The sequence below is a fragment of the Cherax quadricarinatus genome, chromosome 15 (assembly GCF_038502225.1).
Source record: "Cherax quadricarinatus isolate ZL_2023a chromosome 15, ASM3850222v1, whole genome shotgun sequence".
NCBI lineage: Eukaryota > Metazoa > Arthropoda > Malacostraca > Decapoda > Parastacidae > Cherax > Cherax quadricarinatus.
Genome location: NC_091306.1, coordinates 23,075,549 through 23,100,596, shown reverse-complemented (window position 1 = coordinate 23,100,596; position 25,048 = coordinate 23,075,549). Strand labels below are relative to the sequence as shown.

The following is a 25,048-nucleotide window of genomic DNA, read 5'->3' as shown; positions in this document are numbered from 1 at the left end:
GAACATACCGACGCTTCACTGGTGAATATGATTCCTCGCTATCACTACTCGAATGATCGTCGAGTGCAATAAAAGCACAATCCACGTCACTATCATCATCATTACTGAAGTCAGAGGCCTGGCCACGCGAAAATATTAGTTTTCTCTTGTGTTGAGGAACAACCAACCGTGAGTCACGAGTGCCCACACCAGAGGTAGAAGGTTGAGGATCGTCAGGGTTTTCTGCACTATTATCGATATCCTGGTCATTCTTTTCGGTCACTAACTGATCAAAGCCGTAGAATTCGTCTTCATTTCCACTTCCATCACTGTCAGAACTATCAGATAGGAAGAGGAGAGTCCCAATTTTCCAGGGAGTGAGAGCTGACTTGCTACGAGGCATGGTGAACAAGGGTAACTGAGCCGGCGTTCCCACAATGCTATGCGGGCGCCTAGATTTTTTGTTTATGGCGCACACCCACCACGCATACCCGTTCTCTTACATGTAGGCCTATGAGCATTTTCGCGCTAAATTTGACAGCGCTAGAATTTTGGCATAGATCTACGGTTTGGACACTCAGCGAGAAGCCGTAGATCTACGGGACGGACCCTGAAAGGGTTAAAGGAACGGCGACAGAGGTCCAGTGACTCTCAAGCTGGTCCTAGTGGCATTAAAAGAAGTAGGGAAGTAACCCCGGAAAAGGACTTGCTACCTCAAGTCCTAATGGAAGGGAATTCCCCTTCTAAACAGTAACAACTTCGACACTCTCCCCTCCTCCCATCCCATCAATCATCACCAGATCTTCATTAAAGGTAAGTGTCAATTATTCTATTGTTATTATTCTATTGTTATTGTTGTTATTGTAATTATTCTATTGCATTAAACTTAATAATTCATGTGGTAAAATTTTTTTTTCATACTTTTGGGTGTCTTGCACGGATTGATTTGATTTCCATTATTTCTTATGGGGAAAATTAATTCGACTTTCGATATTTTCGACATTCGATAGATCTCAGGAATGGATTAGTATCGAATGTCGAGGGTCCACTGTATACAAGATATGATGTAGGGTGTAATGACAGCAGTTTGTTGGACTAAGTATTGGTAGATAAAAGACTGTTGAGTAACCTTCAGGATGTACATGTATATAGAGGGGTCACAGATATATCAGATCACTTTCTAGTTGTAGCTACAGTGAGAGCAAAAGGTAAATGGGATAAAAGAAAATAGAAACAGCAAGTAAGAGGTGAAGGTGTATAAACTAAAAGAGGAGGCAGTTAGGGTAAGATATAAACAACTATTGGAGGATAGATGGGCTAGTGAGAGTATAGGCAATGGAATCGAAGATGTATGGAGTGGGTTTAAGAATGTAGTGTTAGTGTGTTCAGCAGAAATTTGTGGTTACAGGAAAGTGGGTGCGGGAGGGAAGAAGAACGATTGGTGGAATGATGATGTAAAGAGAGTAGTGAGAGAGAAAAAGTTAGCATGTGAGAGTTTTTACAAAGTAGAAGTGATGCAAGGAGGGAAGAGTATATGGAGAGAAAAAGAGAGGTTAAGAGAGTGGTGAAGCAATGTAAAAAGAGAGCAAACGCAAGAGTGGGTGAAATGTTATCAACAAATTCTGTTGAAAATAAGAAAAAGTTTTGGAGTGAGATTAACAAGTTAAGAAAGCCTAGGGAACAAATGGATTTGACAGTTAAAAATAGGAGAGGAGAGTTATTAAATGAAGAGTTAGAGGTATTGGGAAGATGGAGGAAATATTTTGAGGAATTGTTAAATGCTGATGAAGATAGGGAAGCTGTGATTTCGTGTATAGGGCAAGGAGGAATAACATCTTGTAAGAGTTAGGAAGAGCCAGTTGTGAGTGTGGGGGAAGTTCGTGAGGCAATGGGTAGAATGAAAGGGGGTAAGGCAGCTGGGATTGATGGGATAAAGGTAATGTTAAAAGCAGGAGGGGATATAGTTTTCGAGTGGTTGGTGCTATTATTTAATAAATGTATGGAAGAGGGTAAGGTAACTAGGGATCGGCAGAGAGCATGCATAGTTCCTTTGTATAAAGGCAAAGGGGACAAAAGGGAATGCAAAAATTATAGGGGAAGAAGTCTGTTGAGTATGCCTGGTAAAATGTATGGTAGAGTTATTATTGAAAGAATTAAGAGTATGACAGAGAGTAGGATAGCAGATGAACAAGGAGGCTTTAGGAAAGGTAAAGGGTATGTAGACCAAGTGTTTACAGTGGAACTTATAGGTGAATAGTATTTAGATAAGGGAAAAGAGGTTTTTGTGGCATTTATGGATTTAGAAAAGGCATATGACAGGGTAGATAGGGGGGCAATGTGGCAGATGTTGCAGGTGTATAGTGTAGGAGGTAGGTTACTGAAAGCAGTGAAGAGTTTTTACGAGGATAGTGAGGCTCAGGTTAGAGTATATAGGAGACAGGGAGATTATTTCACAGCAAAAGTAGGCCTCAGACAAGGATGTGTGATGTCACTGTGGTTTTTCAATATATTTATAGGTGGGGTTGTAAGAGAAGTGAATGCTAGAGTCTTGGCAGGAGGTGTGGAGTTAAAATATAAAGAATCAAACACAAAGTGGGAGTTGTCACAGTTGCCCTTTGATGATGACATGGCATTTTGGGAGATTCTGAAGAGAAGATGCAGAGGTTGGTGGATGAATTTGGTAGGGTATGTAAAAGAAGAAAATTAAAAGTGAATATAGGAAAGAGTAAGGTTATGGGGATAACAAAAAGATTAGGTGATGAAAGACTGGATATCAGATTGGAGGGAGAGAGTATGGAGGAGATGAATGCATTCATATATTTAGGAGTGGACGTGTCAGCAGATGGGTCTATGAAGGATGAGGTGAATCATAGAATTGATGAGGGGAAAAGGGTGAGTGGTGCACTTAGGAGAGAACTTTGTCTGTGGAAGCAAAAAGGGGAATATATGAGAGTATAGTTGTACCAACACTCTTGTATGGGTGTGCAGCATGGGTGATGAATGTTGCAACGAGAAGGCTTTAGTCAGTGGAGATGTCATGTCTGAGGGCAATGTGTGGTGTGAATATAATGCAGAGAATTCGTAGTTTGGAAATTAGGAGAAGGTGTGGGATTACCAAAACTATTATCCAGAGGGCTGAGGAGGGGTTGTTGAGGTGGTTCGGACATGTAGAGAGAATGGAACAAAAGAGAATGACTTCGAGAGTGTATAAATGTGTAGTGGAAGGAAGGCGGGGTAGGGGTCAGCCTAGGAAGGGTTGAGGGAGGGGGTAAAGGAGGTTTTGTATGCGAGGGGCTTGGACTTCCTGCAAGCATGCATGAGCATATTTGATAAAAGTGAATGGAGACAAATGGTTTTTAATACTTGATGTGCTCTTGGAGTGTGAGCAAAGTAACATCTATGAAAGGATTCCGGAAACCGGCAGGCCGGGCTTGAGTCCTGGAGATTTGAAGTACAGTGTCTACACTCTAAAGGAGGGGTTGCAGTTTTATAACTGTAGTGTAAAGCACCCCTCTGGCAAGACAGTGATGGAGTGAATGATGAAAGTTTTTCTTTTTTGGGCCACCCTGCCTTGGTGGGAATCGGCCGATGTGTTAATAATAAAATAAATAAAATATTTTTTATTAACACATTGGCCATCTCCCAACAAAGCAAGGTGGCCCAAAAATGAACACATTTCATCATTCACTCCATCACTGTCTTGGCAGAGGCACGCTTACACAACAGTTATAACACTGCAACATTAACACCCCGCCTTCAGAGTGTAGACATTGTACTTCCCATCTCCAGGATTCAAGTCTGGCCTGCCAGTTTCCCTGAATCCCTTCATAAATGTTACCTTGCTCACACTCCAACAGCACATCAAATCTTAAAAAACCATTTGTCTCCATTTGCTCCTATCTAACACACTCATGCAAGCTTGCTGAAAGCCCAAAATCCTCTCACACAAAACCTCCTTTACCCCCTCCCTCCAACCTTTCCTAGACCAACCCCTACCCTGCCTTCCCTCCACTATAGATTTATACACTGTCAAAGTCATTCTATTTTGTTCCATTCTCTCTACATGTCAGAACCACCTCAACAACCCCTCCTCAGCCCTCTGGATAGTAGTTTTGGTAATCCAACACCACCTCCTAATTTCCAAACTACAAATTCTTTGCAATATATTCACACTGCACATTCCTCTCAGATATGCTATCTCCACTGCCTCCAGCATTCTCCTTGTTGCAACATTCACCACCCATGTTTCACACCCATATAAGAGCGTTGGTATAAGTATACTCTCACAGTCCCTTCTTTGCTTCCATGGACAAGGTTCTTTTTCTCCACAGACTCCTAAGTGCACCACTCACCCTTTTCCCCTCATCAATTTTATGATTCACCTCATCCTTCATAGACCCATCGTCCGACATGTCTACTTCTAAATATTTGAATACACTCACCTCCTCCATATTCTCTTCCTCCAATTTGATATCCATTCTTTTGTCATCTAATATCTTGTTATCCTCATTACCTTACTCTTTCCTATATTCACTTTTAATTTTCTTCTTTTACATTTATTATTTTATTATTATTATCACACTGGCCGATTCCCACCAAGGCAGGGTGGCCCGAAAAAGAAAAACTTTCGCCATCATTCACTCCATCACTGTCTTGCCAGAAGGGTGTTTTACACTACAGTTTTTAAACTGCAACATTAACACCCCTCCTTCAGACTGCAGGCACTGTACTTCCCATCTCCAGGACTCAAGTCCGGCCTGCCGGTTTCCCTGAACCCCTTCATAAATGTTACTTTGCTCACACTCCAACAGCACGTCAAGTATTAAAAACCATTTGTCTCCATTCACTCCTATCAAACACGCTCACGCATGCCTGCTGGAAGTCCAAGCCGCTCACACACAAAACCTCCTTTACCCCCTCCCTCCAACCTTTCCTAGGCCGACCCCTACCCCGCCTTAATTCCACTACAGACTGATACACTCTTGAAGTCATTCTGTTTCGCTCCATTCTCTCACCCGAGTCCAGTCACGCTAGCCAATACTGTAAATACCGAATTACAGAAAATATCTACCTGGATGAGGACTAACAAACTTACACTAAACATTGACAAAACCTACTTCATTCAGTTTGGTAACAGAGCTACAGATGTCCCTCTTAACATAATGATAAATGGATCACCTATCACAAAGCTAACAGAGGGAAAATTCTTAGGAATCCACCTTGATAATAGACTCAAATTTCATACACATATACAACAAATTTCCAAGACTGTAGGCATACTATCGAAGATACGGTACTATGCTCCACAGTCAGCCCTCCTGGCCCTATATCACTCTCTTATTTACCCCTACCTCACCTATGGAATTTGTTCATGGGGCTCAACAACAATTAACCATCTCAGACCACTAATTACCCAACAAAAGGCCACAGTTAGAATAACAAATTCTCATTACAGGCAGCACACTCCACCAATATTCAAAACACTCAACCTACTCATCATACAAAACATCCATACTTATTATTGCACCTATTACATACATAGAACACTTAACTCTGATACAGTGGACCCCCGGTTAACGATTTTAATCCGTGCAAGAGGGCTCATCGTTATGCGAAATAATCGTTATGCGAATGAATTTTCCCCATAAGAAATAATGGAAATAAAATTAATCCGTGCAAGACGCCCAAAAGTATGAAAAAAATTTTTTTTTACCACATGAAATGTTAATTTTAATACACACAAACTGAAAAAGGCATGCACAATTAAATGACACTTACTTTTATTGAAGATCTGGTGATGATTGATGGGATGGGAGGAGGGGAGAGAGTGTGTTAGTGTTTAGAAGGGGAATCCCCTTCCATTAGGACTTGAGGTAGTAAGTCCTTTTCTGGGGTTACTTCCCTTCTTCTTTTAATGCCACTAGGGCCAGCTTCAGAGTCACTGGACTTCTTTCGCACAAGATATCTGTCCATAGTGGCCTGTACCTCTCGTTCCTTTATGACTTGCCTAAAGTGTTTCACAACATTGTCAGTGTAATAATCACCAGCACGGCTTGCAATAGCTGTGTGAGGGTGATTTTCATCCATGAAGGTTTGCACTTCAAGCCACTTAGCACAGATTTCCTTTATCTTTGTAGTAGGCAACTTCTTCAATTTCTCTCTCCCCTCCTCTGAACCAGTTTCCTCAGGTCTGGCCTCTTGCTCTTGAAGTTGATCTATCAGCTCATCAGTGGTTAGTTCTTCATTGTCCTCCTCCACCAACTCTTCCACATCCTCCCCACTAACCTCCAACCCCAAGGACTTTCCCAATGCCACAATGGATTCCTCAACTGGCACAGGATTCTCAGGGTTAGCCTCAAACCCTTCAAAATCCCTTTTGTCTACACATTCTGGCCACAGTTTCTTCCAAGCAGAGTTCAAGGTCCTCTTTGTCACTTCCTCCCAAGCCTTACCTATAAGGTTTACACAATTGAGGATATTAAAGTGATCTCTCCAAAACTCTCTTAGAGTCAGTTGAGTTTCTGAGGTCATTACAAAGCACCTTTCAAACAGAGCTTTTGTGTACAGTTTCTTGAAGTTGGAAATAACCTGCTGGTCCATGGGCTGCAGGAGAGGAGTGGTATTAGGAGGCAAAAACTTCACCTTAATGAAGCTCATGTCCCCATAAAGTCGCTCTGCCACGTCTGTAGGATGACCAGGGGCATTGTCTAACACCAGGAGGCACTTAAGTTCTAATTTCTTTTCAGTTAGGTAATTTTTCACATTGGGGGCAAATGCATGGTGTAACCAGTTATAGAAAAATTCCCTAGTGACCCATGCCTTACTGTTTGCCCTCCACAGCACACACAAATTATCCTTGAGGACATTCTTTTGCCTGAACGCTCTGGGAGTTTCAGAGTGATACACTAATAAAGGCTTCACTTTGCAATCACCAGTAGCATTGGCACACATCAACAAAGTAAGCCTGTCTTTCATAGGCTTATGTCCTGGGAGTGCCTTTTCCTCCTGAGTAATGTAGGTCCTGCTTGGCATTTTCTTCCAGAACAGGCCTGTTTCATCACAATTAAACACTTGTTCAGGTTTCAGTCCTTCAGTTTCTATGTACTCCTTGAATTCCTGCACATATTTTTCAGCCGCTTTGTGGTCCGAACTGGCAGCCTCACCATGCCTTATCACACTATGGATGCCACTACGCTTCTTAAATCTCTCAAACCAACCTTTGCTGGCCTTAAATTCACTCACATCATCACTAGTTGCAGGCATTTTTTTAATTAAATCCTCATGCAACTTCCTAGCCTTTTCACATATGATCGCTTGAGAGACGCTATCTCCTGCTATCTGTTTTTCATTTATCCACACCAATAAGAGTCTCTCAACATCTTCCATCACTTGCGATCTTTGTTTCGAAAACACAGTTGAACCTTTGGCAAGAACAGCTTCCTTGATTGTCTTTCTGGTGCCCACAATAGTAGCGATGGTTGATTGGGGTTTCTTGTACAGCTTGACTAGGTCGGCTATACGCACTCCACTTTCATACTTATCAATTATCTCTTTCTTCATCTCTATAGTAATTCTTACCCTTTGAGGTGTAGGGTTGGCACTAGAAGCTTTCTTGGGGCCCATGGTCACTTATTTTCCAGAAACAGCACCGAAAATACTGTAATAATACGAAATATTCCGAGTGTATGCTTGGATGTTACCGCGGAGGCTGGCTGGTAAACAATGGGACGGGGCGGCACATGTGAGGCTGGCTGAGGGCACATTGGACGCGTCTCGGACGAAAATCGGTATGCGGGTTTTTAATCGGTATGCGCGGCAAAAATTTTGCGATAAAAGTAATCGTTATGCGGAAAAATCGCTATGTGATGCCATCGTTATGCGGGGGTCCACTGTATTAACCCTCCCCTCAAACATCTCCTTGCCAACCTCAACAGAACACATGACCATAACACAAGGCACAGATCACTCTTTGATGTTCCACGTGTCCATCTCACGCTATGCAAAAACTCAATGCACATAAAAGGCCCTAAAATCTGGAATTCATTACCTGTAAATATAAAAGAAACACTACCTGTTTATAAATTCAAGTCTCTTCTCAAAGATCACTTACTCACCCAAAACCAAATAAATACTGAACAACTGAACCTTATAAATTGTATATCTTAAATGTTTCTCACAATTATATCACATAAGTGTTGAACCTAAAACCCAATCTAACAGAATACTCCATTCGACTGAATGTACAGCAATGCATGCAACCATATGACCTGTCTTTGTAATATTCATTTGTGCTTTATAGTTATCTGTTTACAATAATGTCATATCACTGATTTCATCATTGCTTAGTTATCTTAAGTTAATTGTAAGCCAGCCCGTAATGCTATGCATATAAGTGGCTTTGGCATGCTGCTCTTACCTGTATTTTTTTGTACCTCTGTATGTATGCTCAAATTACTAATTAAATAAATAAATAAATAAATACATGTCCGAACCACCTCAACAACCCTTCCTCAGCCCTCTGGACAACAGTTTTGGTAATCCCGCACCTCCTCCTAACTTCCAAACTATGAATTGTCTGCATTATATTCACACCACACATTGCCCTCAGACATGACATCTCCACTGCCTCCAGCCTTCTCCTCACTGCAACATTCATCACCCATGCTTCACACCCATATAACAGCGTTGATAAAACTATACTCTCATACATTCCCCTCTTTGCCTCCAAGGACAAAGTTCTTTGTCTCCACAGACTCCTAAGTGCACCACTCACCCTTTTCCCCTCATCAATTCTATGATTCACCTCATCTTTCATAGACCCATCCGCTGACACGTCCACTCCCAAATATCTGAATACATTCACCTTCTCCATACCCTCTCCCTCCAATCTGATATCCAATCTTTCATCACCTAATCTTTTTGTTATCCTCATAACCTTACTCTTTCCTGTATTCACTTTTAATTTTCTTCTTTTGCATTTTATTATTATTATTATCACACTGGCCGATTCCCACCAAGGCAGGGTGGCCCGAAAAAGAAAAACTTTCACCATCATTCACTCCATCACTGTCTTGCCAGAAGGGTGCTTTACACTACAGTTTTTAAACTGCAACATTAACACCCCTACCAAATTCATCCACCAATCTCTGCAACTTCTCTTCAGAATCTCCAAAGAGCACAGTGTCATCAGCAAAGAGCAACTGTGACAACTCCCACTTTATGTGTGATTCTTTATCTTTTAACTCCATGCCTCTTGCCAAGACCCTCACATTTACTTCTCTTACAACCCAATCTATAAATATATTAAACAACCACGGTGACATCACACATCCTTGTCTAAGGCCTACTTTTACTGGGAAATAATTTCCCTCTTTCCTACATACTCTAACTTGAGCCTCACTATCCTCGTAAAAACTCTTCACTGCTTTCAGTAACCTACCTCCTACACCATACACCTGCATCATCTGCCACATTGCCCCCTATCCACCCTGTCATATGCCTTTTCCAAATCCATAAATGCCACAAAGATCTCTTTAGCCTTATCTAAATACTGTTCACTTATGTGTTTCACTGTAAACACCTGGTCCACATACCCCCTACCTTTCCTAAAGCCTCCTTGTCCATCTGCTATCCTATTCTCAGTCTTACTCTTAATTCTTTCAATAATAACTCTACCATACACTTTACCAGGTACACTCAACAAACTTATCCCCCTATAGATTTTGCACTCTCTTTTGTCCCCTTTGCCTTTATACAAAGGAATTATGCATGCTCTCTGCCAATCCTTAGGTACCTTACCCTCTTCCATATATTTATTAAATAATTGCACCAACCACTCCAAAACTATATCCCCACCTGCTTTTAACATTTCCATCTTTATTCCATCAATCCCGGCTGCCTTACCCCCTTTCATTTTACCTACTGCCTCACGAACTTCCCCCACACTCACAACTGGCTCTTCCTCACTCCTACAAGATGTTATTCCTCCTTGCCCTATACACGAAATCACAGCTTCCCTATCTTCATCAACATTTAACAATTCCTCAAAATATTCCCTCCATCTTCCCAATACCTCTAACTCTCCATTTAATAACTCTCCTCTCCTATTTTTAACTGACAAATCCATTTGTTCTCTAGGCTTCCTTAACTTGTTAATCTCACTCCAAAACTTTTTCTTATTTTCAACAAAATTTGTTGATAACATCTCACCCACTCTCTCATTTGCTCTCTTTTTACATTGCTTCACCACTCTCTTAACCTCTCTCTTCTTCTCCATATACTCTTCCCGCCTTGCATCACTTCTACTTTGTAAAAACTTCTCATATGCTAACTTTTTCTCCCTTACTACTCTCTTTACATCATCATTCCACCAATCGCTCCTCTTCCCTCCCGCACCCACCTTCCTGTAACCACAAACTTCTGCTGAACACTCCAACACTACATTTTTAAACCTGCCCCATACCTCTTCGACCCCATTGCCTATGCTCTCATTAGCCCATCTATCCTCCAATAGCTGTTTATATCTTACCCTAACTGCCTCCTCTTTTAGTTTATAAACCTTCACCTCTCTCTTCCCTGATGCTTCTATTCTCCTTGTATCCCATCTACCTTTTACTCTCAGTGTAGCTACAACTAGAAAGTGATCTGATATATCTGTGGCCCCTCTATAAACATGTACATCCTGAAGTCTACTCAACAGTCTTTTATCTACCAATACATAATCCAACAAACTACTGTCATTTCGCCCTACATCATATCTTGTATACTTATTTATCCTCTTTTTCTTAAAATATGTATTACCTATAACTAAACCCCTTTCTATACAAAGTTCAATCAAAGGGCTCCCATTATCATTTACACCTGGCACCCCAAACTTACCTACCACACCCTCTCTAAAAGTTTCTCTTACTTTAGCTTTCAGGTCCCCTACCACAATTACTCTCTCACTTGGTTCAAAGGTTCCTATACATTCACTTAACATCTCCCAAAATCTCTCTCTCTCCTCTACATTCCTCTCTTCTCCAGGTGAATACATGCTTATTATGACCCACTTTTCACATCCAACCTTTACTTTAATCCACATAATTCTTGAATTTACACATTCATATTCTCTTTTCTCCTTCCATAACTGATCATTCAACATTACTGCTACCCCTTCCTTTGCTCTAACTCTCTCAGATACTCCATATTTAATCCCATTTATTTCCCCCCACTGAAACTCCCCTACCCCCTTCAGCTTTGTTTCGGTTAGGGCCAGGACATCCAACTTCTTTTCATTCATAACATCAGCAATCATCTGTTTCTTGTCATCTGCACTACATCCACGCACATTCAAGCATCCCAGTTTTATAAAGTTTTTCTTCTTCTCTTTTTTTAGTAAATTAATTTTCCCCATAAGAAATAATGGAAATCAATTTAATCCGCTCTTGACACCCCAAAGTATGAAAAAACAAATTTACCACATGAAATAGACATCTTCCTACACAAAAAAAAGAAGATATGCACGATTACTACTGTATTCAATAAAGAATACATGACACTTACCTTTATTGAAGATCTGGTGATGACTGATGGTAATTGGCTGTGCGGAAGAGGTTGCTCCATTTGTGTACACATATTGGCTTCTGTTGCTGAGGTATGACTTTAGGTAGTTGAGGGAGTGCCCTCTTATACCACAGTGTGACAATTTTATGTGGAGCAAGTCATGGTCAACTGTATCAAAAGCTTTACGTAAATCAATGAAGATCCCCAGTGGGATTCCTTTTTTCTCTAGTGCAGTGTATATATGTTCAAGCATGTGTATAATAGCATCATTCGTATTTTTACTAGGCCTGAACCCAAACTGACAGGGGTTGAGTATGTTGTGGGAGATAAGGTAGGAATAGATTCGCTTATGAATTAATTTTTCATAGATTTTAGAGAGAGGGTGTAAGTTGGATATTGGCCTATAGTTATTCAAGTCTGTTTGGTCTCCTCCTTTATGGATCGGGGTGACCCTCCCTATTTTGAGAACTGTAGGGAAGGTAGAGGATTCGATGGATTTGTTAAAGAGTGTTGCAATGATTGGTGACAGCACTTGCGACGCTTTTTTGTATATAAAGGGTGGCAAGGTATTTAAATTTCCTGTCTTGTTTTTTATTTTATTTTTTTTTTTATTATCACACTGGCCAATTCCCACCAAGGCAGGGTGGCCCAAAAAAGAGAAGTTTTCACCATCATTCACTCCATCACTGTCTTGCCAGAAGGGTGCTTGTTTTTTAGTGTGTTGATAATAAGGGAGACTTTTGTTGGGTTAGTCGGAGCTAGGAACAGTGTGTTCGGGTAGTTGCCAGTGAGGTAGTCATTGGGTGGGGTATTTGAGCTTGGGATTTTATTGGCAAGGTTTTTTCCAATGGTGGAGAAGAAATCATTGAGTCTATTTGCTGTTTCAGTTGGTGGGAGTTGGGGTTCATCTGGTTTTGTTAGTTCAATTGTGCTATTTTGTGATATCTTTTTTGTTCCTAGAATTTCTGATAGGGTTTTCCAGGTTCTTTTTTATATCACCTTTTAATTTGGATAATCTGTTCTCATAATACAATTTTTTAGTCCTTCTTATCAGGCTGGTTACGATTGACGAGTAACGTTTTGCTTGGTCTCTGGTTATGTGACCCATTCTGTACTGTTTTTCATATTGGTGCTTTGTATTTATGGATCTGAGGATGCTGGGTGTTAGCCAGGGACTGTTAAGTCTCTTAGCTGTCATCTGTTTAGTTTTTTAGGGCAGTGCTTGTTATAGAGGTATTGGGCCTTTTTTTAGAAAATTATTAATACATCTGTCAATATCTGTATAGATTTCTATCTCAGTGTGCCAGTCAATATTTGTCACTGCTGTTGTGAAGTTATTAATGGCTGCCTCACTGTGAAGTCTGAAAGTGACTTTAGTAGTGTCTTGGGGTAATTTGCCTAGATAAGTTATGAGGAAGGTAGGGTAGTGGTCTGTAGTATTATCTGTGATTATGCCTGATTCTAAAGGGGATATGGTGTTGGTTCAGATGTGGTCTACTAGGGAAACACTAGTCTCTGTAATTCTTGTAGGTTTTGTTACTGTTGGTAGCAACAAGCAGTTACTCATAGTGTTTGTGAATTCAGTAACGTGTGGGCCCTGGTCTTGCAGGAGATTTATACTGAAGTCACCTGAGAGTAGTAAGTGATCTTCATTCATGTGTGCATCAGTTATCATACTTCCTAGGTTTTCACTAAAATGGCTAATGTTTGAATGTGGTACTCTGTAGATGTTTATCACTGAGAGGTTTTCGTAGGTTTTTGGATTTGAATTTAGCTATTATATATTCCCCCATGTTCATCCCTCGTGCAAGTATTAGTGATACATTCTAGTTGGTCTGAGTAGTCCCTTGTTGATCTGGCCTACAGTTGTGTATGGCTGTGTAACCAGGAATGGCATGGCATCTGTAGTATCAGGTTTTAGCCAGGTTTTGGTGAGAGTAATGATGGACATACTGGCATGCAGGGAATTTAGTAATGGTATGAGTTCATCGTAATGTTTGCTTAAAGATCTGATATTGTAGTTAAAGACAGTTATGTTGTTGTAGGCTCTGAGAAGTGCCTTTGATTGTTCTGCTGTGTAGTAATTACAGTTACTGTTTGATTCATTTAAGTCATTCAATATGAGGTTGGTATCAGGATCAATGCTTGTAATCATAAGATTTATAGTGAATCTATAGTTAGAGTTAAGTATAAGACAAAGTAAATATTCTAAAGCTAAAAAATAGCACCTGAATTATTTTAACTGTAAAAATATGAGCTAAGGTAGTTTTTTTAAAGCTAAAATAAAGGAGACAATATAAAAGGGACTAATATAAGTTGTGGTGAACAAATAAAGTGGTAATCAAATAAATGAGCTTGGGAATATAATGACTTGAGTCCTGGAAATGTGAAGTAAAATGCCTGCACTTTAAAGGAGGGGTTTGGGATATTGGCAGTTTGGAGGGATATGTTGTGTATCTTTATATGTGTATGCTTCTAAACTGTTGTATTCTGAGCACCTCTGCAAAAACAGTGATAATGTGTGAGTGAGGTGAAAGTGTTGAATGATGATGAAAGTATTTTCTTTTTGGGGATTTTCTTTCTTTTTTGGGTCACCCTGCCTCGGTGGGAGACGACCGACTAGTCGGAAAAAAAAAAAAAAAAAAAAGTTGAGCAATTGATTGCACTATAAAAAGTAAAAAAAAAATATGAGGTAGTTGGTACTAGCTAACAAAAGATAGTTTTGGGACTCACACAATAATGTAATTGGAATATACACTAACTGCACACACAATATAAAAGGGACTAAAAAAAGTAGCGGTAAACAAAATTAAATGAACAGGTAGCAACAGGTAGTATCACATCTTGTAGAGGATCCCACCCATTTTGGATACTTTTTCTATTATGTCGAGGTATAGGCCTAAGAATCTGCCCTCATTATGTCTGGCAATTAGAGTGTTGTCGATCTTAAAGTTAAGCTGTGCAACACCTGCTCTGCTACCAAACATAATACAGTGGACTCCCACTTTACGATCAGCTCCCAGTGCGACCAATTATGTAAGTGTATTTATGTAAGTGAGTTTGTACGTGTATGTTTGGGGGTCTGAAATGGACTAATCTAATTCACAATATTCCTTATGGGAACAAATTCATTCAGTAATGGCACCTGAACATATTTCTGGAATGAAATAATATCGTAAACCGGGGGTCCACTGTATAGTAGGTTTTGTCAGTGTTAAGTGTAAGTTTATTGGCTGTCATCCAAGTAGATATTTTGAGCAGCTCCTCATTAATAATTGTGTTGAGGGTGGCAAGATTTGGGTGGGAGATGACATAAGTCGTGTCATCAGCAAAGAGAATGGGTTTCAGGTGTTGGGATATGTTGGGAAGATCATTGATGTATATGAGGAAGAGCAGGGAACCAAGGACACTTCCCTGTGGCACTCCAGTATCAAGTGGCCGTGTTGATGAAACCGTGTCTTTTATGGTGACATACTGACACCTATTAGTAAGGTAGGATTTGAAATATGCAAGTGCATGGCCTCTCATACCATAATGGTCAAGTTTCTGGAGTAGGATGCCGTGGTCTACTGTGTCAATAGCTTTTCTCAGGTCAATGAAAAGTCCTAGCGGATATTCCTTATTTTCCAATGCTGTATAAAGCAGATCTAGCATTTTTACAATTGCATCATTAGTGCTTTTATTTTTTCTGAGGCCAAATTGGCAGGGGTTGAGTATGTTTTGTGATGTTATAAATGAATATAGTCTCCTGTGCACGAGTTTCTCGAAGATTTTGGATAGCAATGGTAAATTAGATATTGGCCTGTAGTTGTTTACATCAATAACCCCCTTTGCCATACAATGCTGAATTAATCTAATAACACAATACAGAAAAGCTATAAAGATGACGTACAAAACTATTGGCAAGCTATAAAATACGATTTATGAGGAAAGGCTAACAACAACAAAAAATACCCTCATTGGCTTACATGAGGAAAAGAGGAATGACATCACCTACAATGGCATAAAAAATACATAACAATACAAAAGACTGTCTTAACATTATCATCAAAATGAATACAAAAAATAGAGAAGGCTGCCTTAACATTATGAACAGAAAGTATATGAGGCTACAATTGTAAACAGAAAAACAGTCAAAAGAATAATAAAAAGTTTTTCACAAATTGGTAGGACGATAGAATTAAAAACAAAAAGGAGGTAGTAACTCCCACAAAAACAAGAAAATTAAAAATATATGTAACAGAACTGTAAACAAGATACAACAAGCATAGTTCTAATATACCTTCAAATAGGTAATCAGAAATAAAAATTTAAGAGATTTAGTGATTTCTTCTTTCAACAAACCGGCCGTATCCCACTGAGGCAGGGTGGCCCAAAAGGAAAAACAAAAGTTTCTCTTTTTAAATTTAGTAATTTATACAGAAGAAGGGGTTATTAGCACTTGCTCCCGGCATTTTAGTCGAATCTTACAACATGCATGGCATACGCAGGAAGTATTTTGTTTCACTTCCCCATGGAGATTTAGTGACTTATGTAAACAAACACTGTACTTTAAATGATGAAAACTTACTCACCCTACAAATACTTTGTATGTATAATAACCAATTTGAAAGGGTGATATTATGACCTTAGTTGTGATAGTAGACAGAGTTAGGCAGAGTCTGTCCACATCCTGAGTCATTCTCTGGTCACTGAAAATAGAAATAGTTGTCAATGAGTGCATAGTGATTTAATAGTAGAGTCAAGTATTATACATAGCACAATTAGAATCTGTATGTATGATTGCATTTATGTGCAATCATACATACATACTGTTACACTAATACATTTATCTGTGGGTTATCTACATGAATGGTTTTTAAAGTTCTACCCTCACAGCCCAGTTTGAAATCAGAATACCTTGACTGCCTGATCAACCCTGCAGTCAAGGTAGTATTTAACCCTTTGGGGGTTTCGGATGTACTAGTACAGCTTACGACCCAGGGTTTTTGATGTACTAGTACGCCTAAATTCTAGTGCCCTCAAATCTAGTGAGAGAAAGCTGGTAGACCTACATATGAAAGAATGGGTCTATGTGGTCAGTGCGTGCAGTATAAAAAAAATCCTGCAGCACATAGTGCGTAACGAGAAAAAAAAAACATTGACCTATGACTGTTTTTCATGCTTCAAGGGAACTTATTATTAGGTATTATTATTATTATTATTATTATTATTATTATATACCTCCACATATACAAAACACTGCTGGGACCTATAAATACTTTGTATATATTCCAAGACAATAGTAAATCGCCAAGGCAGGTGTAAATGTCCACCTATCAGTGTGCTTGTGACAATTTGAGTACAATTTCAGTACCTAATACTAGTGTCAGAACAAAGATTGGTTATGAAATGACAAGAACTACTAAATATTGTAATTATCAGAACATAAAAATTATATAAAATAATATGAAAAATATAGAAAAGGGTATATCGGCAACACTCCTGCAAGCAGCACGATGTTGCTGTCACGTGAGCATCCAGTGCCAACTTCTCGGCCTCATATCTCTGTAAGTACTGACCCTAATTTTTTTTTTATCCTATAACATTTTTCAAAATATTCAGGGCACTGGGGTAGTGAACATATACAGGTCTCCCTCAACATTCACGAGGGTTAGGGGATCAAGAGCCTCGCGAATGTTGAAAAACCGTGAATGCTTGGTGCCCCAATATATTGTAGGGAAATATAATACAATACTGCTTCCTTAACCAGGAATAATCATAAAATACATGAAAACATCGTAAATTGTACTAAATACATACGTTATGCCTTAATAACATGTTATTAAATACCACTGCCTCCACCACTGCGAGTCCCTACTACCCTCCCTCCGACCCCCCACAACTGGCAGCCAGCCCTCCCACCACTGTGTGGTGAGTGTTTTGTTTGTTCATTGTTTGCTATTAAACTACAGTATAAATAATGTAAACCCATTTATGACTGCATATTGGAATGGCTATTCAGACAGGTATTGGAAGGTGACATCATGTGTTTACTCTTGAACACAGCAAAGAATCAAACATTTCTGCTACTGCTAATAATAATAATAATAATATTAATATACTACTAATAATAATAATAATAATAATAATAATAATAAATACGATAGAATTGAAGAAGGAAATTGTACAAAAATACGAGGGCTGAAGAAGTGGTGGAGGAAGTGGTTGACGCATCGTCAGTGTGGCTTTGTTTATGCTGGAGTGAGTATTAGTCTCCGTGCTCTTCCAAACATTTCACAATAATTCACTGTATTTGGTGCTTGTAGATTGAGTGTGACTGGAGTGGTTGAGGCAGTGGTTGAGGCAGTGGTAGAGGCAGCAGTTGAGGCAGTGGTAGAGGCAGTGGTAAAGGTAGTGGGTGAGGCAGTGGATGAGGCAGTGGTAGAGGCAGTAATAGAGGCAGTGGTAGAGGCAGTAATAGAGGCAGTGATAGAGGCAGTGGATGAGGCAGTGGTAGAGGCAGTGGTAGAGGCAGTGGGTGAGGCAGTGGGTGAGGCAGTGGGTGAGGCAGTGGGTGAGGCAGTGGGTGAGGCAGCAGTTGAGGCAGTGGTAGAGGCAGTGGTAGAGGCAGTGGGTGAGGCAGTGGTAGAGGCAGTGGGTGAGGCAGTGGGTGAGGCAGTGGGTGAGGCAGTGGTAGAGGCAGTGGGTGAGGCAGTGGTATTTACTAACATATATGTTATAAATAATAATAGTACATGTTAATATTAATAACATTTATAATAATAATAATAATAATAATAATAATAATAATAATAAATGTTATTCATAATGTACTATTAATAACATATATGTTAGTACAGTGCCTGCACTCTGAAGGAGGGGTGTTAATGTTGCAGTTTAAAAACTGTAGTGTAAAGCACCCTTCTGGCAAGACATTGATGGAGTGAATGATGGTGAAAGTTTTTCTTTTTCGGGCCACCCTGCCTTGGTGGGAATCGGCCAGTGTGATAATAATAAAATAATAATGTTAGTAAATATCACTGCCTCTATCACTGCCTCTACCACTGCCTCTATCACTGCCTCTACCACTGCCTCTACCACTGCCTCAACTGCTGCCTCATCCACTGCCTCTACCACTGCCTCAACTGCTGCCTCACCCACTGCCTCTATCACTGCCTCACCCACTGCCTCTACCATTGCCTCAACCACTGCCTCAACCACTGCCTTTACCACTGCCTCTACCACTGCCTCAACTGCTGCCTCACCCACTGCCTCTATCACTGCCTCTATCACTGCCTCTACCACTGCCTCACCCACTGCCTCTACCACTGCCTCTACCACTGCCTCACCCACTGCCTCTACCACTGCCTCAACTGCTGCCTCACCCACTGCCTCTATCACTGCCTCTACCACTGCCTCTACCACTGCCTCTACCACTGCCTCTATCACTGCCTCTACCACTGCCTCTATCACTGCCTCTATCACTGCCTCTATCACTGCCTCTACCACTGCCTCACCCACTGCCTTTACCACTGCCTCTATCACTGCCTCTATCACTGCCTCTATCACTGCCTCTACCGCTGCCTCAACTGCTGCCTCACCCACTGCCTCTACCACTGCCTCTATCAATGCCTCTACCACTGCCTCTACCACTGCCTCTATCACTGCCTCTACCACTGCCTCTACCACTGCCTCTACCACTGCCTCTACCACTGCCTCTATCACTGCCTCTACAACTGCCTCTATCACTGCCTCTATCACTGCCTCTACCACTGCCTCTACCACTGCCTCTACCACTGCCTCTACCACTGCCTCTATCACTGCCTCTATCACTGCCTCTACCACTGCCTCTACCACTGCCTCTACCACTGCCTCACCCACTGCCTCACCCACTGCCTCTACCACTGCCTCTACCACTGCCTCTACCACTGCCTCACCCACTGCCTCTACCACTGCCTCTATCACTGCCTCTACCACTGCCTCTACCACTGCCTCTATCACTGCCTCTACCACTGCCTCTACCACTGCCTCTACCACTGCCTCTACCACTGCCTCAACCACTCCAGTCACACTCAATCTACAAGCACCAAATACTACAATGAATTATTGTGAAATGTTTGGAAGAGCACGGAGACTAATACTCACTCCACAAAGGGGGCAGTAAAGCAACAGCAAAGAACTACAGACCAATAGCACTAACATCCCATATCATAAAAATCTTTGAAAGGGTCCTAAGAAGCAAGATCACCACCCATCTAGAAACCCATCAGTTACACAACCCAGGGCAACATGGGTTTAGAACAGGTCGCTCCTGTCTGTCTCAACTATTGGATCACTACGACAAGGTCATAAATGCACTAGAAGAGAAAAAGAATGCAGATGTAATATATACAGACTTTGCAAAAGCCTTCGACAAGTGTGACCATGGCGTAATAGCGCACAAAATGCGTGCTAAAGGAATAACAGGAAAAGTCGGTTGATGGATCTATAATTTCCTCACTAACAGAACACAGAGAGTAGTCGTCAACAGAGTAAAGTCCGAGGCAGCTACGGTGAAAAGCTCTGTTCCACAAGGCACAGTACTCGCTCCCATCTTGTTCCTCATCCTCATATCCGACATAGACAAGGATGTCAGCCACAGCACCGTGTCTTCCTTTGCAGATGACACCCGAATCTGCATGACAGTGTCTTCCATTGCAAACACTGAAAGGCTCCAGGCGGACATCAACCAAATCTTTCAGTGGGCTGTAGAAAACAATATGAAGTTCAACGATGAGAAATTTCAATTACTCAGATATGGTAAACATGAGGAAATTAAATCTTCATCAGAGTACAAAACAAATTCTAGCCACAAAATAGAGCGAAACACCAACGTCAAAGACCTGGGAGTGATCATGTCGGAGGATCTCACCTTCAAGGACCATAACATTGTATCAATCGCATCTGCTAGAAAAATGACAGGATGGATAATGAGAACCTTCAAAACTAGGGAGGCCAAGCCCATGATGACACTCTTCAGGTCACTTGTTCTATCTAGGCTGGAATATTGCTGCACACTAACAGCACCTTTCAAGGCAGGTGAAATTGCCGACCTAGAAAATGTACAGAGAACTTTCACGGCGCGCATAACGGAGATAAAACACCTCAATTACTGGGAGCGCTTGAGGTTCCTAAACCTGTATTCCCTGGAACACAGGAGGGAGAGATACATGATTATATACACCTGGAAAATCCTAGAGGGACTAGTACCGAACTTGCACACGAAAATCACTCACTACGAAAGCAAAAGACTTGGCAGACGATGCACCATCCCCCCAATGAAAAGCAGGGGTGTCACTAGCACGTTAAGAGACCATACAATAAGTGTCAGGGGCCCGAGACTGTTCAACTGCCTCCCAGCACACATAAGGGGGATTACCAACAGACCCCTGGCAGTCTTCAAGCTGGCACTGGACAAGCACCTAAAGTCAGTTCCTGATCAGCCCGGCTGTGGCTCGTACATTGGTTTGCGTGCAGCCAGCAGCAACAGCCTGGTTGATCAGGCTCTGATCCACCAGGAGGCCTGGTCACAGACCAGGCCGCGGGGGCGTTGACCCCCGGAACTCTCTCCAGGTAAACTCCAGCATAAACAAAGCCACACTGACGATGCGTCAACCACTTCCTCCACCACTGCTTCAACCCTCGTATTTTTGTACAATTTCCTTCTTCAATTCTATCGTATTTATTATTATTATTATTATTATTATTATTATTATTATTATTATTATTAAATTAATATCATTATTATTATTATTAGCAGTAGCAGAAATGTTTGATTCTTTGCTGTGTTCAAGAGTAAACACATGATGTCACCTTCCAATACCTGTCTGAATAGCCATTCTAATATGCAGTCACGGATGGGTTTACATTATTTATACTGTAGTTTAATAGCAAATAATGAACAAACAAAACACTCACCACACAGTGGTGGGAGGGCTGGCTGCCAGTTGCAGGGGTCGGAGGGAGGGTAGTAAGGACTCGTGGCGGTAAACTTAAATATGATTTGGCAGCTGGGAATTCACAAAAGTTGAAAACGCGAATGTTGAGGGAGACCTGTATATACATTTGGACCATTCACGGGTTAAAATCGCCGAATTTGAGGTGTATTTTTGTGTAGTATTTATGGTTGCATTCTTGTTTTCTTGGTCTCATTTCATAGAATGGAAAACATATTACAGAAATAAGAGTTGATTTTGATTAGTTTCACGATGAAAACGACCTTAAAATTGAGCTCAAAGTAGCGGAAAAGTTCGATTTTTACCAATATTCAAGAGTAAGCAAATCACACTACACGTCCAATACACGTCAACTGGGGAGTCTAATATTCTTTCACTAGTGCACTGATATTATTTATATCATTTTTACAATAATGCAGTAGTCTGCATAACAGTAAATCTTCCATTTTTTGTGTGAATAAAAAATCAAAATAGTAGAAAGCAAGAGTAATATAAATGGGGCCTGGAGACGTGACTAATGAACAGAGGTATGTTAGTTTAGTGCCAAGAATGTCTACAATGTTTATTCTGGACCCTATTTTGAAATTGGCATCCTTTTTAATTTGCATGAAATTGGTCAAATTGCCAATTTCTGACCACTTTATTGGATAATTGAAGTCAGTAAATGGGTAGTTTCTTGTACTCAATTGATAGAAAAAATGGAGTTCTAAAGAAATAGCTATGAGTTTGGTTGACTGGAACAATGGAATTGGCCGAAAATAGGGCTCAAAGTCGGCAAAATAGCCAATGCATGTATATCGCCGAGATCGTTAACTTCATGGGAGTGTAATTCCGTAGGTTTTCAATCAAATTTCATACTTTTGGTGTTATTAGCATCGGGGAAAGATTCTCTATCATTTCATAATATTTTTTTTTTTCCAAAAAAATTTTGCGATATAGAATGACAGTTTCAGAAATGGGCTTGCAACAGTCAAAGGCAAAAGGCAACTTCCTCCATCTCTCTTCCTCCTCTGAAAGAAATTCCTGAGCTGTGGTCTGCTGCTGTTGCACCTCAAGCTCTTTCAGCTCTGTGGTGGTTAGCTCTTCATCATCGTCCTCCATCAACTCTTCCACATCCTTGCCACTAACCTCCAACTCCAACGACTTCCCCAATGCCACAATAGATTCCACAACTGGCATAGGCTCCTCAGGGTTAGCCCCAAACCCTTCAAAATACCTCTCCCATAGATAACGTTTTTTGACTCCACATATACCTCAACGTACCACTCACCTTTTGAGGTATATGTGGAGTCAAAAAACGTTATCTATAGAGGCAAAGAAGGGAATGTATGAAAGTATAGTAGTACCAACACTCTTATATGGATGTGAAGCTTGGGTGGTAAATGCAGCAGCGAGGAGACAGTTGGAGGCAGTGGAGATGTCCTGTCTAAGGGCAATGTGTGCTGTAAATATTATGCAGAAAATTCGGAGTGTGGAAATTAGGAAAAGGTGTGGAGTTAATAAAAGTATTAGTCAGAGGGCAGAAGAGGGGTTGTTGAGGTGGTTTGGTCATTCAGAGAGAATGGATCAAAGTAGAATGACATGGAAAGCATATAAATCTATAGGGGAAGTAAGGCGGGGTAGGGGTCATCATCGAAAGGGTTGGAGAGAGGGGGTAAAGCAGGTTTTGTGGGCGAGGGGCTTGGACTTCCAGCAAGCGTGCGGGAGCGTGTTAGATAGGAGTGAATGGAGACGAATGGTACGTGGGACCTGACGATCTGTTGGAGTGTGAGCAGGGTAATATTTAGTGAAGGGATTCAGGGAAACCGGTTATTTTCATATAGTCGGACTTGAGTCCTGGAAATGGGAAGTACAATGCCTGCACTTTAAAGGAGGGGTTTGGGATATTGGCAGTTTGGAGGGATATGTTGTGTATCCTTATACGCATATGCTTCTAAACTGTTGTATTCTGAGCGCCTCTGCAAAAACAGTGATAATGTGTGAGTGTGGTGAAAGTGTTGAATGATGATGAAAGTATTTTCTTTTTGGGGATTTTCTTTCTTTTTTTGGTCACCCAGCCTCGGTGGGAGACAGCCGACTTGTTGGAAAAAAAAAAAATTATATATACACCTACCATCCGACTTACGACCGAGTTCGGTTCCAAGAAACCAGTCATAAGTCGAAATGGTCGTAAGTCGAACTTTACTACTGAATATCAACAAAACATTTTTGTAATAACTTTATTTTATTGTTTTATTTTGGTATTTCATGTTTTACTTTACTTTTTATGTTGTTAGTACTGTATTTTATACTGTAAGGTTTAGGATAAACACTGTGTACAACACAAATAGTTCTTTATTTCCCAGAAATTTGGCATAAAAAACACTGTCGTAAGTCAAGTGGTCGTAAGTTGGATGGTAGGTAGGTAGGTATGTATGTATATGTATGTATATATATATATATATATATATATATATATATATATATTTTTTTTTTTTTTTTTTCAACAAGTCGGCCGTCTCCCACCGAGGCAGGGTGACCCAAAAAAGAAAGAAAATCCCCAAAAAGAAAATACTTTCATCATCATTCAACACTTTCACCACACTCGCACATTATCACTGTTTTTGCAGAGGTGCTCAGAATACAACAGTCTAGAAGCATACACATATAAAGATACACAACATATCCCTCCAAACTGCCAATATCCCAAACCCCTCCTTTAAAGTGCAGGCATTGTACTTCCCATTTCCAGGACTCAAGTCCGACTATATGAAAATAACCGGTTTCCCTGAATCCCTTCACTAAATATTACCCTGCTCACACTCCAACAGATCGTCAGGTCCCAAGTACAATTCGTCTCCATTCACTCCTATCTAACACGCTCACGCACGCTTGCTGGAAGTCCAAGCCCCTTACCCACAAAACCTCCTTTACCCCCTCTCTCCAACCCTTTCGAGGACGACCCCTACCCCGCCTTCCTTCCCCTATAGATTTATATGCTTTCCATGTCATTCTACTTTGATCCATTCTCTCTAAATGACCAAACCACCTCAACAACCCCTCTTCTGCCCTCTGACTAATACTTTTATTAACTCCACACCTTCTCCTAATTTCCACACTCCGAATTTTCTGCATAATATTTACACCACACATTGCCCTTAAACAGGACATCTCCACTGCCTCCAACCGTCTCCTCGCTGCTGCATTTACCACCCAAGCTTCACACCCATATAAGAGCGTTGGTACTACTATACTTTCATACATTCCCTTCTTTGCCTCCATAGATAACGTTTTTTGACTCCACATATACCTCAACGCACCACTCACCTTTTTTCCCTCATCAATTCTATGATTAACCTCATCCTTCATAAATCCATCCGCCGACACGTCAACTCCCAAGTATCTGAAAACATTCACTTCTTCCATACTCCTCCTCCCCAATTTGATATCCAATTTTTCTTTATCTAAATCATTTGACACCCTCATCACCTTACTCTTTTCTATGTTCACTTTCAACTTTCTACCTTTACACACATTCCCAAACTCATCCACTAACCTTTGCAATTTTT

General features: G+C 40.7%; 1 protein-coding gene across 3 annotated transcripts in view; it reads right to left on the bottom strand.

Moving 5' to 3' along the window:
- LOC128689283 (lysosomal cobalamin transporter ABCD4) overlaps positions 1-25,048 on the bottom strand; it is a 368,619-nt gene that overhangs the window by 224,582 nt on the left and 118,989 nt on the right. For all 3 annotated transcript variants that reach the window (XR_011392042.1, XR_011392041.1, XM_070085217.1), the window contains one exon: positions 16,098-16,214. Coding sequence is in view for 1 of the 3 variants with exons in the window: in XM_070085217.1 (XP_069941318.1) it covers positions 16,098-16,214 (117 nt within the window). In the remaining 2 variants the exon portion in view is untranslated. The remainder of the gene's footprint in view (positions 1-16,097; positions 16,215-25,048) is intronic.